This window comes from Macaca fascicularis, chromosome 1 (assembly GCF_037993035.2).
Source record: "Macaca fascicularis isolate 582-1 chromosome 1, T2T-MFA8v1.1".
In the NCBI taxonomy this organism is placed as follows: Eukaryota; Metazoa; Chordata; class Mammalia; order Primates; family Cercopithecidae; genus Macaca; species Macaca fascicularis.
The window spans coordinates 109192261-109204470 of record NC_088375.1 but is presented as its reverse complement, the minus strand read 5'-3'; the positions used below and the strand labels follow the sequence as shown (position 1 = coordinate 109204470).

The 12210-nt window shown below is 45.8% G+C and overlaps 1 protein-coding gene across 4 annotated transcripts; it reads right to left on the bottom strand.

The window, feature by feature from the left end:
- Positions 1-1007: 1007 nt before the first annotated feature.
- S100A10 (S100 calcium binding protein A10) lies at positions 1008-11680 on the bottom strand. Of its 4 annotated transcripts, none has more exons than XM_045363389.2 (3): positions 11316-11680; positions 4193-4345; positions 1008-1417 (listed from the first exon to the last, which is right to left on the bottom strand). In XM_045363389.2, exons 2-3 carry the CDS (start codon positions 4322-4324, stop codon positions 1256-1258), a joined length of 294 nt encoding a protein of 97 aa, XP_045219324.1. In that variant the 5' UTR covers positions 4325-4345; positions 11316-11680; the 3' UTR covers positions 1008-1255. The 4 variants fall into 4 exon arrangements, with proteins under 4 accessions (XP_045219324.1, XP_005541900.1, XP_015312662.1 ...); XM_005541843.4 differs by having other exon boundaries at positions 11580-11680; XM_015457176.3 differs by lacking the exon at positions 11316-11680 and adding an exon at positions 10295-10436.
- Between the last annotated feature and the right edge of the window lie 530 nt (positions 11681-12210).

Below are 12210 nucleotides of genomic sequence, written 5' to 3'. Positions count from 1 at the left end.
AAAGTAAATATTCCAGGCCAGGTGCGGTGGCTCACGCCTGTAATCTCAGCACTTTGGGAGGCTGAGGCGGGTGGATCACAAGGTCAGGAGATCGAGACCATCCTGGCTAACACGGTGAAACCACGTCTCTACTAAAAATACAAAAAATTAGCTGGGCATGGTGGCGGGCGCCTGTATTTCCAGCTACTCGGGAGGCTGAGGCAGGAGAATGGTGTGAACCCGGGAAGGCGGAGTTTGCAGTGAGCCGAGATCACACCATTGCACTCCAGCCTGGGAAACAGAGAGCAGGACTCCGTCTCCAAAAAAAAAAAAAAAAAGTAAATATTCCATCTTCTTTGACCTATTTAATTTACTTGGAACAATGCTATGTGCCAATTCATGGAAGTCATGTATCACTTCTCCATAAAAGCATACAGTACTGTGTTATTCATAAGCATACAGCATGTGATGCACATATACCCTGTGCCTAACAGGCACAAAAAAAGGGCTAGGAGAAACATTTTGCATTGTCTATCAAGACATCAGTACTGACACTTCATTTTCAAAAAAAATGCACTGCCCCGTATGTAAGTCATGCCTACCGCATTTCCTGACATCTGAGAGTTGACTTAATAGATGCTAATGTGATGTTATTACCAAGGTGTTAAGTTACACCCTCTCCTCGATTGGTTCTCCTAGTTCTGCCTTAGGTTTGCTGACACTTTGCTATGAAAAACGATTCAGACATTGCAGGCATGCAAAGTCCTGGCTAGAAAAGCACTGATTTAACTGGGCAAAACTGTGCCCAGTAATTATAAACTTAGAACATATTCCTGTAGAGCCTTCTCCCAATCCTTCAAATAGACACAGCTACAAGGGTAGAACAATTAGAGAAGTCAGACTCCAAGCCTGAATGAAGAGTGTTTTCTCATTTTGCCAGTTCTGTGAGAAGAGCTCTGCTGTGTGCTGGCAAGCTGCCTCTTGGGGAACAAGCATTTCTGAGGGAGCAACAAACATTCTGTCTCAAATTCGGAACTAAAAAAGAACTTTATTTATTGAGGGCAAGGGGATGCAAACAATACAAAAATCAAAAGCTTATCTGGTATTTAACTTTCCTTTCTCAGCTTGTCAAATGGGAGTTAGATTTTATTTTTACATTTGCTAAGGGTCCTGATCTGCTCATGAAATCCTTCTATGGGGGAAGCTGTGGGGCAGATTCCTCAAGCGACCCTTTGGGACAACTCTTATCAGGGAGGAGGGAATTGCTCGTTTCTGCCTACTTCTTTCCCTTCTGCTTCATGTGTACTACAAAATAGTCATTGCATGCAATGGTGAGGCCCGCAATTAGGGAAAAGAAGCTCTGGAAGCCCACTTTGCCATCTCTGCACTGGTCCAGGTCCTTCATTATTTTGTCCACGGCCAGAGGGTCTTTTTGATTCTGAAAAACAAAGAACAAAGGCAAGAAATATCGAAGGTTGCAATGATGAGCTTATTTGATTTGTACTGCTGAGAACTGTGTACATACCTCCCAATTACTTGAGCTCTTGTTTTAGGTCATAAGCAACCTTTGGAGGTCATCTAAATGTATTTTTCTTTTTTTGCCTTGAGGGAGCATTTCAGAAATTTCATAGTTAGATTCTGCCTAAGAACCACCCTAAGTTCCTCATTTTGTGGTTTAAACTTATATTCTCTTATTAAAATTTTATTCCCAATAGCATGGTCAAATCCCTTGCAAAGGAAACTCCTTATGAAAAGATATTTTGGATTTAGGGAGTAAGTTTTCGATCACTGTCCTATGGATTTTAAAGAAGTGCTAATGATGCCATGGATTGTTTTAGGTTTGGAGAAGACAGCTCTCATTCTTCTTGGCACAGCTGAGGCCAAGCTAGTGTGGCTTCATATTGTATTAGCCACGTCATGCTGAGTGAACCACTTAGTGGGCCGTTGTGTATCAACGATGAATTGAGGAGGTTGGACTATAATGTTTCTAGAATCCTTCCATTCTTTGAATTGGTAAGTCTATGCCATCCTATACTCTTCACCGGACGTTGTACATCGGACCAGTTTCAAAAGGAGTATGTGTGATGGAGTCTTAAACTCCCCATGGCTCTCAGTGCCTAGTAAGAATGTGTGGGACAGAGATGGGAAGGCAAGATCCCCTTTGATTTTATCTGGCTTCCATGGTGATTGGCTTTTGGCTTCATCACTCGTTTTTGTAATGATGCTGGTCAGAAGTGGTAAGCTGTGGTTTTTCCTGTAGGGTCCATGCCATCAACCAGAGAGAGAAATATGGCCTGTTTAGGTTGTTAAAGGGCTCAGGTAAAGTATTTATGAATTCTGATGACTATATTCATGAGTGAGAGAAATGATACACAGTGTTTCAAGAGTGCACTAGATGTTTCTAAATAGCACTCAGAAATTCCTAAAAGTATAGCAGCAGCATTTCCCACATAAGCACTGCAAACTCCTACTCTAGCTAAACCCGCTCTATGCAGCTCTTGGTGGGTTTCGGCTAATTCTGGCTTCACCCTCAGCTTCCTGGCTATGGTCAGAATGAGTGCAATCTGGATGACATAAGGGGTCTACTTTAGAAACAAAACGCTCTGTTAATGCAGTGAGTGTAGGTGTTTCCGGAATTATGACTCTGTGCCTGGAATAAATCACCCTGCCATGTTTAGTGCTCCACACTACATATACCCTTTATGTGTCTCATGCCACAAAACCTTTAGGAAGAAAGGGTCTGTGTCTTATGTGATACTCACCCGGGCTTCTAACAACACTCTTAACAAGTGTTTAGCATACTGAGAATGCCTTTGTCCATAGGACGGGCAGGCTTACAATGAGCACATTTTGTCCTTGCGTCTTAAATGCTTGTCTTGACTGATCATAGAAAGTGAAAGTGACCTTGCAGATAATTATGTCCAGCCTTCTCCAATTTTACAGGGGAGAAACTGAAGACTAGAGAGCTGAAGCAACCTGCCCGTTGTTAGTTAAGGCAGAGCCAGATCTTCTAACTCCTGGTCTGGGGCTACATCACAGGACTCTACAAAAGCAGAGGACCTGCATATTCCAGCTCATTCTGGGATAGCATTAGGTAATAACTCTCTGAGAGAGTAGTTAGGCTATTTATATCTGCTTATTTAACTGATATTGATGCTATGTGAATTATAGTATACTAAAAAGCCTCATGTTTATTGATTGCAGGAGTCAGGGGGGCTTGACTAACGTGCTATTTACGAGGCAGATGACAAGAGGCAGGACCCAACCTTTTACCGTATCTCCTCTCACCCTTTAGAGGTTAATGCATTACTCAACACCAAGCACAGAAACAATCTTTTCAGGTAACTACCATTTTGGTAGGGAAAGAAGGGCTTGCATTTCAGCCTACTATTTTGTCATGCAGTGTTTCACCTTCAGTTGAATCCAACAGCCATCTCTCAAGAACCTGGAACATAAAAGGACAACTGTGCCTTGTGGCCCCATGTCCTGAGTCATGTATCTGAGCTAATGGCAGAGTCCTCTTCTCGGTCTTCATGCATCTCTCAGTCTGTCAAAGGTGAGACATAAACTCAAACTGCTCCTGTGCTGTCAGAGCATTATTACGTGAAAAGCAGTTATTTCTGGAGTGACATGTGCCTCTCATTCAGTAGATGACTGACATTGCTCCTTTCAGTATTAGAAAAAGTAAAAACAATCCCTTTATCTGAAGAGATTTAAGAAGTGAGATTCAAGTTGCTCGAAATGGAATGTGACCAGGATGTGGCATCTCCACCACCAGGTTTTTGGACCTGAAGATAGCCATTTTCTGGTTGACTACTCTTTTGTGAAAAGCTTTCTTTCTCCCAACTCTGTCCCCAACATCATCACAACAGACACAGATAACCAGATGGGATTTTCCAACAAACAGCTCACATCGTAGTTATTTGTATGTAGTCTTATTTCACCTGCAGACTGTAAGCTCCTTGAAGGCTGGCGCCGTGTCTTCATTACTTTCTATTTCCTCAACAGTATCTTACAAATAGCAGGTACTCAATATTATTTAATAAATGAATGAATGACCTCATTCATTCCTTCCTTCCTTCAGGTGACTACATTCATTCATTCACTAGTGGTGACCTCCACAGGGAAGGGATGGAAACAAGAAGGAAAAGGAACCAAGGCCTAGAAGCACTGACTTTTATGTCTGGTTCTTTGTAAGCCTTTCAACACTTACTTCCAAAAATCCAGGAAACTCCTTTTCCATGAGTACTCTCAGGTCCTCCTTTGTTAAGTAGCCTTTATCCCCCGCGAATTTGTGAAATGTAAACATCATGGTTTCCATGGCATGCTCCATTTGAGACGGCATTTTGGTGTGGTCTGTTGAAGCCTATTAAAGGATGTAAAGAAACAGGGTCTACATTAACTTCTTTTGGCAGACTTTATGAATGAATTTATTTTTTTTTAAATTGAAAGATAATATTGTATGTATTTAACGTGTACAACATGATGTTTTGAGGTATATATACATTGTGGGATGACTGAATCTAGCTAATTAACATATGCATTACCTCACATAGTTAGCACTTTTGTGGTGAGAACACTTAGCCACTCTTAACTATTTGTCAAGAATACAATACATTGTTATTAACTACAGTCACATTGTTGTACAGTAGATCTCTTAAACTTATTCCTCCTAACTGAAATTTTGTATCTTTTGACTAACATTGCCTCAACATCACTCCAGTGCAATCACCCCAGCCCATTCTATTCTTCAGTTCTATGAAATTCAGTGTTTAAGATTCCACATGAGTGAGATCATCTGGTAACTGTCTTTCTGTGCTTGGCTTATTTCACTAAGCATAATGTCCTCCAGGTTCATCTAGGTGGGTTTACATTAACTTTTAAGCCATATGTATTGCCAACCTTTTTAGGATAATTGGAATGATGGAGATGAGATCATTCATCTGATCCTCTCCAGCTTTAAAATTCAGTGAATGAATCTAAGAGCCAGACCACCCTAGTCTGGGTCTCTTGTTGGTAGAAATAGACACCTCAGGTACTGGTGCTGTAAATAAAGGGGTTTATCTAACTCCAGCTAATTTGCATAAATAACCTAATAAAGAACAGAAACTCTAATCATTTAGAAAAGCAAGATCAGTGTTCCTCTTTTTTTTTTTTTTTTTTGAGATGGAGTTTCGCTCTTGTTGCCCAGGCTGGAGTGCAGTGGTGTGATCTCGGCTCACTGCAACCTCCGCCTCCCAGGTTCAAGCGATTCTTCTGCCTCAGCCTCCCGTAATCTCCTGTAATCTCTCAGCTGGGATTACAGGCGCCCGCCACTACGCCTGGCTAATTTTTTGTATTTTTAGTAGAGATGGGGTTTTGCCATGTTGGGCAGGCTGGTCTCAAACTCTGACCTCAGGTGATCTGCCCACCTCAGCCTCCCAAAGTGCTGGGATTACAGGCGTAAGCCATTGCGCCCAGCCCAGTGTTCCTCTTTTTACTGACAAAGCACCTACTGAAAGAACAGATAGTTCATAATTTCTCTTGGCACTAGTAAATGGGATTCTTAGATATGGCTGATACTAACAATACACACAGTCAAGCCTGGTGAATATGAAAACTTCAACCTTCTAAGCTTAACGTGGTAACTTGGTTCAGTCTGATTCTAGGGTTTAGAAATCTGCTTACAAATGAATTTATCTGCTGGGTATATATGTATTCTTTACTAAAGTTCTGAACTTGTTATTTATTGCAATAAAGACAGCTGCATCTCTGGCAGTAAAATGCAGTTGATCTACCCAAATAAAAAAACTACTCAAAGTCCATTGTCTACTTCACTTGAGAAGCAACAAGTAATACTATAACCTAACTCATTTGAGGGTCTTCTATGTTTTTAGTGACACTAGACAGATGCGCTGCTCTCACAGTCTGGGGTACACTGGGAGAGCAAGAGCTTTCATCATGAAGCATTTATAAGAAAGGAAAGGAAACATGTCAGATCATTACATTCAGGCATAATGAACTAGGGGTATATGTCTCATCAAGACCCAGTATGTGGTACTTAATAGAACCTCAGTGAATTTTGGCTTAATTGGAAGGAATCATTTGGCCAGAACAGATAAGCTTTGGCTAATATCATCTAAAATCACTACTGGATAGGAAACAGGTGAACACAAATGGAGACTGTAATATAGCACTAAAAAATAAAAATAAATAAATCACAAGAATACGCTTTGAGTTTAGATTGAAGGGCTGGCAAATTCCTCTGCTGAAGAACTCTAACAGGAACCTGAGACATAATTTGGTCTGGTTCCTGTCTCTGAGAGATGCCTATTCAACACTGATTCTCAAATGCTTTCTTTTACAGAGGAGAAGGTGGAGTTGGTAAACATGAGGATTGAGCAATTAACACTTAAGAATTGTAAATTCTACCCATTAATCTCCAGAAAAGTATGGGAACCAGCAGGCCAAAGAATGCTATAAATCAAAATCTGGCATGAGTCATCTGAAAGGTAGTTAGTTATCTTGGAGAGAGCTGCAAATTAATGCTTCAGGGTCTGCTGTGAGATGAATTCCAGGGGAACCACACCCTTTTCCTTCTCTTCTGACACAGCTCAGATCTGGCTCATCCCCCATCCCTCATATGGGCTTCAGATGGCAGTGGGCTTACAGAGAGTCTGCCTTGCCTAGATTGGTACTCCAAGTCCAGCAATTTAAGAGAACTGAACTGGGCGAGTCACCTCTGGGAGAAGGACATGGGATCTCACCCCAGTTCTTAAATAACTCAGGAAAGGAGTCAGACACCACAGAGGTTTAAAAATAACTGTGCTCAAGTTCAGAGCAGCAGAGCACTTCAGGATCAATTCCCAAAGATCCCAGAAATTGGAACTGGGTGGGGTACCTAGTTTACCTTTTTCAGATGACAGGGCAGAAGGAAAGTGCAGAATTAAGAAAGGGAATGCAGCAGGGTAAGGACCTCTAAATTTTAAAAAGGCGAATTTAGGAGCTCCTAAGAAATACAAGTTGTCAGTCGAGGAAATCCTGGCCACCCTTGAGTATCTTCTTCAAGAGAGCAAGTGAGTGCTCAGGTCTGAAGTCACTCAGTCCCATGTCTCTCTTGCCCACAGCCATTACGAAGTGATGGAGCTTCCCTCTCTGAAGTTACATCCTTCTCCCACTGTGTCCTCCCCTCCCCTCCTCCCCCAGCTGTTTTATTCAGTGGATGGGTTATGAATACTGCAGCCAGCTGACTCCCTATGTGTCCAGTAGACCTTCTGCAATAAGGATGCAGAGCAGGGGCTAGCCAGGAGGTGAAAATAGCATTGAAAACTAGGGGGGAAGCCTTTGTCTCCTCAGTAACCAGTGCCCCAAAGGGCACTGACCAGGGCCACAGCAAGGAACTCTGTTTTGAAGGAGCTGCACACTGGCTCTAAAATAAGACAAAGTAAAGGGGGAAATGTTGTGATTAAAACTGTTCTCTTGGCTAGAGGATGAATCATGACTGCAGCCAACAGTTACCCGATTGAGTCAGCCCTGCCTGGCCCTCCGTTCTTGGGTAGGGCTTGCCTGGGCAGGGCTGTCTGCAACACTGACTATTAGCCGCTAAAACTGAAGCTCTTCAGGGACTTCAATCTGGCATTTCCACCCTCACCTAGCCACCCTGCAAGCTCTATTCCTGGGCAGATGTGGGCTTCCTGCATCCTGGTTAGACACACTTTGACAGGAGGGCTCGGGGCTGGGGTTGAGAGGCAGCAGTGTCCTTTCTATTCCCAATAACTTACTCTTGTACCTGAAACATTCAATTCCATTTAATTGTTTACTCGTCTGACTGAGATTTAAGCTTCTCTTGATCAAGAACTACAAATTATTCTGCTTTTATTCATGGAGCACTATATAACTGTTATGTGCACATATAACTGTTATGTGCATAAATGAACCACACGATCCCTTGGGCAGTAGCTGAGGTACAGGTGTCATTACCCAGGACTAGGCTGAAAGCCTTGTAGCTCAGAGCTCAGGAGGACAATGTGAGAGCTGGGAAGGGCCAGGAAAGGGGCCCCAAAAGTGTTCAACTATGAACGGAACAGCAGAGTACACAGGAGTGCACATTCCATATGCAAAAGGAAAAATACGTGTCCTGCTAAACAGGTCTAGTCAGAATGACATGACTGTGCTCCTTCTCTTCTAACACTTGCTGTTTTCTCATGTTTCATTCATCCTGTCTTCTACTTTATGCTTTTCTAGTGCTGCTGTCTCACTGCTGAGCTCCACAGGATATAACAGCCTTGCTGTCCACTCACCTTTTATTGAATTATTCTATTCTGATGCCTATACATGCCCTCTACACGTTTGCCTGAGCAACAGGTCTTAAGAAGGGAGGCTGACATCTTTCTCTGCATAGTTTTCTCTACAGAAAACAATTCTGGACTCCACAAATGTAGTTACCATAGGAGGAATTCAATTTTCCATTTTTAGGTTCTCCTACCCTGAGCACCTACTTTGAATGTCCCAGACATGGTGTTAGGCATGAGGGTGTTCACACACACATGCACCCACGCACACACACAAAGCTCTCCATGGTGCTTGCCTTTGAGGCGTTCACCAGCTAACGGAATATTATTAAAGCATTTGGCCTGAATTCTAGTTATTTGTGTTTCTGTTTCTTTCCTCACTAGGTTGCAGGTTTTCTGAGCAGGGTCCCAGTAGCCAGTGCCCCAGCCCTCATAGAGCCTGCTCAATGAATTGTTAAGAAATTGATAATAATGTATTTTGGTTTTCCTGGGAGTAGCAGGGAAGCAGGAGTCCTCCTCAGAAAAGTATCTGCTCCTGAACAATCTCAAATGTTTGCTTTGGACCTATGCCCAGATCCTGGCTGCAGTTTCAAAGAGGACACTTCTGAAGAGTGAGTCGGACTCACTCTTTGCTCCTCTGTATCTTGTCCATACCCTAGTTTTCTTACAGCCCACCCAGAAAATAAACGGCAGAGCATCAGTAAAAACAAACGTCTGTTATTTAAAATGTTTGAGGTTTCCTTCCTTTCGCTTTGGAAATTTTGGATTTTTAAAAATTGAACCCAGAAGGCATTCCTGAATTTGATCTCTGAAGGAAATTCAGAAAAAAATGAGTTGAAGCAATGGATCTGGATCCAGTCTGTCTCTCTCACCTCTCACCAAATAAAACTTGCCCACTAAAGAACTGGGCAGCAAAGGAAAGTTTCAGATGCAATTCAATAGGAAGAAAGATCTTGGAAGAAACCTCCTCCAATCTAACCGAGTACATCAATTTTTCCTTAAAGAATGCTCAGGCATCATCTTGATCAGCCAACATAGCTATTGTCACAACTGCTGTTAAATCCTTTGGTAGGATGGGTGGTACATATTTAGTAAAGGGATAGAAAGTGCTGAAAATTGTTTAAAAGAAGTAAATTCTCTTTTTGCTTTTGATGTGAGATTCCTAAATTTGTTGAGTCCCCAGAAAAATGAGAAACTTAAGATGTTAAAATTTTAGTCCAGCTTTCTCAGCACTTTGAGTGCTAATTTATACATTATAACCCTGAAAGAATTCCATTGTTTCTCTCAACTTTACGCTTTAAAAGACTGGACTGTGTCCAAGGGTATACCAAGTGGGTTGTGCTCTACAAAAGTCACATTTTTTGAACTGTCAGTAGAAAGCAGGGAGGCACACAGTCTCAGCTCCACCCAGCTCAGGCCTGACCTCACTGGAGTGGTTGCTTAGGAGGCTGGCCAGAGGCCAGCACACTAGAGGAAAGGGGCCTATCTGATATGCCTGAGAAAAGCTAGGAAGAGCATCACCTAGAAAGCAGGGTGAGACCCAAAAATTGCTTCATGCCCAGTAGACCAAAAAACTGTAAGAACCGATATAAGAAACTCCAAATGGTGGATCAAGGGCCACAGTGAAGAAACTACCCTCTGGCTGTGAAGGAACAAATACACCATTTGCAAGGGATGATTAAACAGAAACTGGATAGGAATCTGTGGGGGCAGGGCCGATTAAGAAACTTCCAATAAGTTATATGAACTCATTCCCACTCCAACCCCTGGCATTATCTTTTGCAATTTGCTGTAACATGTTGGAGGCAAAGATCACTGCCTGGGTGTTTCCATGAGCCTGGCCTCACCTAAAACACACAACATAAAACTTCACTCCTGGAGACTGAAACTTAAGCTTCTGGGGAAAAATACCCGCAACAACAGCAAACCTCTTAACGGGAAAGGCTACCTCCCAAGTAAGGCTGAGGCAGGCTGCCAGGCGCATACTGGCCGATAACGAAAAGCGGTTTCGCCAAGGCCCTACAGATCTAATTATCTGCCCTCACCCGCAATTCAGTCAAGAAACCTCTCCTGCAGACTGGCGGCCAGTCCAGGTGTGACTCACTTCCTCTTGGAAAATGCCCTCTGAGATGGCACAGTTCTCCTTTTCCTTCAGGGAGTGTTCTGTCCAAATCATCCACCGAGAGTATCTGCAACCGGCCACACCCACATGGTCTCACAGCTGAGTCACAGGCCTCAGACCACTAGGAGAATCCTGGAGCCCTTTGTGCTAACCACGCCCTGCAGAAGCTCTCGCAGGGACAGAACCGGGTGGGGGCGGAAGGCGGGGTGGGCTTAATGCATCCCAGAATCTGGCTTAGGGCTCCCCTGTGCTGGCCTGGCTTGGAGCGCTCTGCATTCCACCCCCAGCCAACAAGGCAGAACTCCTGGTTTCACTTAGGTAGAGCTGGACCAAGGCTGGACAGGGCAGCAGTGTCCACGGCTAGGGGCAGCGCCATTCCTTCGGCCAAAGCACAGGTGGTGAACCAAGTACCAATGGCACGTCTGTCTGTCTCACTGCGCCGGGCCAAATTAATCTATGATTGGAAGATCCTTCATCAAGACTGCTCTTCCTCCATCTCTTTCTGGTTCCACTTATTAAGATAGCAGGGGAACCCTTTCAGCAGAGAAACCACGTCACACAGGGCCCCCTCCCACACATCCCAGCCAAACTGCTTTAGAAAGAAACAAGTGGACCTCCCGCCCTCGGCAGGAAGACCCTTCCCGTCGAGCAGACAACAGGAAGCCCCAACCTGAAACGCCTGTTTGGCCGAGGGACTAAGGGGTACGGAAGGGACGCCCCCAGCTGCCTACTTGTCCTACCCGCGCCCGGTTGGGCCGTCCAGCCGGGACGACGTACGAACACGCAGACCCGGCCTGCGGGCGGAACCCACCAAGAAACACGCCAGCCAGGGCAGGGGCGTGCAGGAGGGGTTCGGTAACCCGAGAGACGAGTGGGAAAGCAGGAAAGGTGGGAGTAAAGCAAGGCAAACATAAAGTGAGGAGGGAAGAGGTTCAGGGGCTCACCACGGTCCCCTCCTAAAGAACAAGTGCCCCCTCCTCTGGTCCGCGTGGGTCTGGGGGTGGCCGCGCCCGGGCCGGGAAGGGGCGCTGCTGGCCTCGTCTGGGTGTGGCCTGGAGCACTAAGCAGTGGATTCCCCACCAGCCGCTCCCCACCCAGCTCCGCGGTGCCCGGGACGCCCCGCGAAGCCGGGTGCGGGGGTTTCCCCGGGCAGCAGGTCCGGGGCTGGGGACTACTCAGGAGGGGCGCGTGGGCCGCGCGGAGCTCACCTTGGCCGAGGCGCGGCGGACGCTGGGCGAGCTGGACGCGGGGCGGCGAGGCGAGCGCGGCTGGCTGTGCGCCTTCCTTAGTACGTGCGGCGGGTGGGGAGAGGGAGGTGGCGCGGGAGCGGGTGGAGCCTGGCGGGCGCTCGGCAGGGCGCTCCCCAGCCCTGTCTCCTCCCCCTCTTCCTGCCCCCTACTCCCCCAACCCCGGGCGCGCGGCCCACGCCCTGCCCTCGCTACCGGACCAGCCTCGCTGAGGCCTCGCCCGCCCCAGACAGAGCGTTCTTGTAAACTTCTCTTCAGTAGGAACGGTCCTGCTCTTGAATATTTCAGGGCATCCCCACCCTGGGCCTGCCCTTCCTCTCGGGTTTGGTTTTAGAAAGTGTAGAAATCAAAGAACCCGGCAGTCCTGCGGGTGGGGCACGCTGGCGCAGAACCAGAGGTAACCGGCTCTGTGGGCACCTACGAGTCTAGGACTTACTTGCTGGATGACCCTGCAGGGAGTTGCACGTGGAGTCCTATCAACCTCAGAGGCACTATCAGATTAGCCCTAGGAGGTCCGTCCGGGGGTCTCGGCGGCCTGCACCCGTGGCGGGGCGGCACTTCCCCAGAAGCCGGGCTCCCCGCCCCGCCGGCC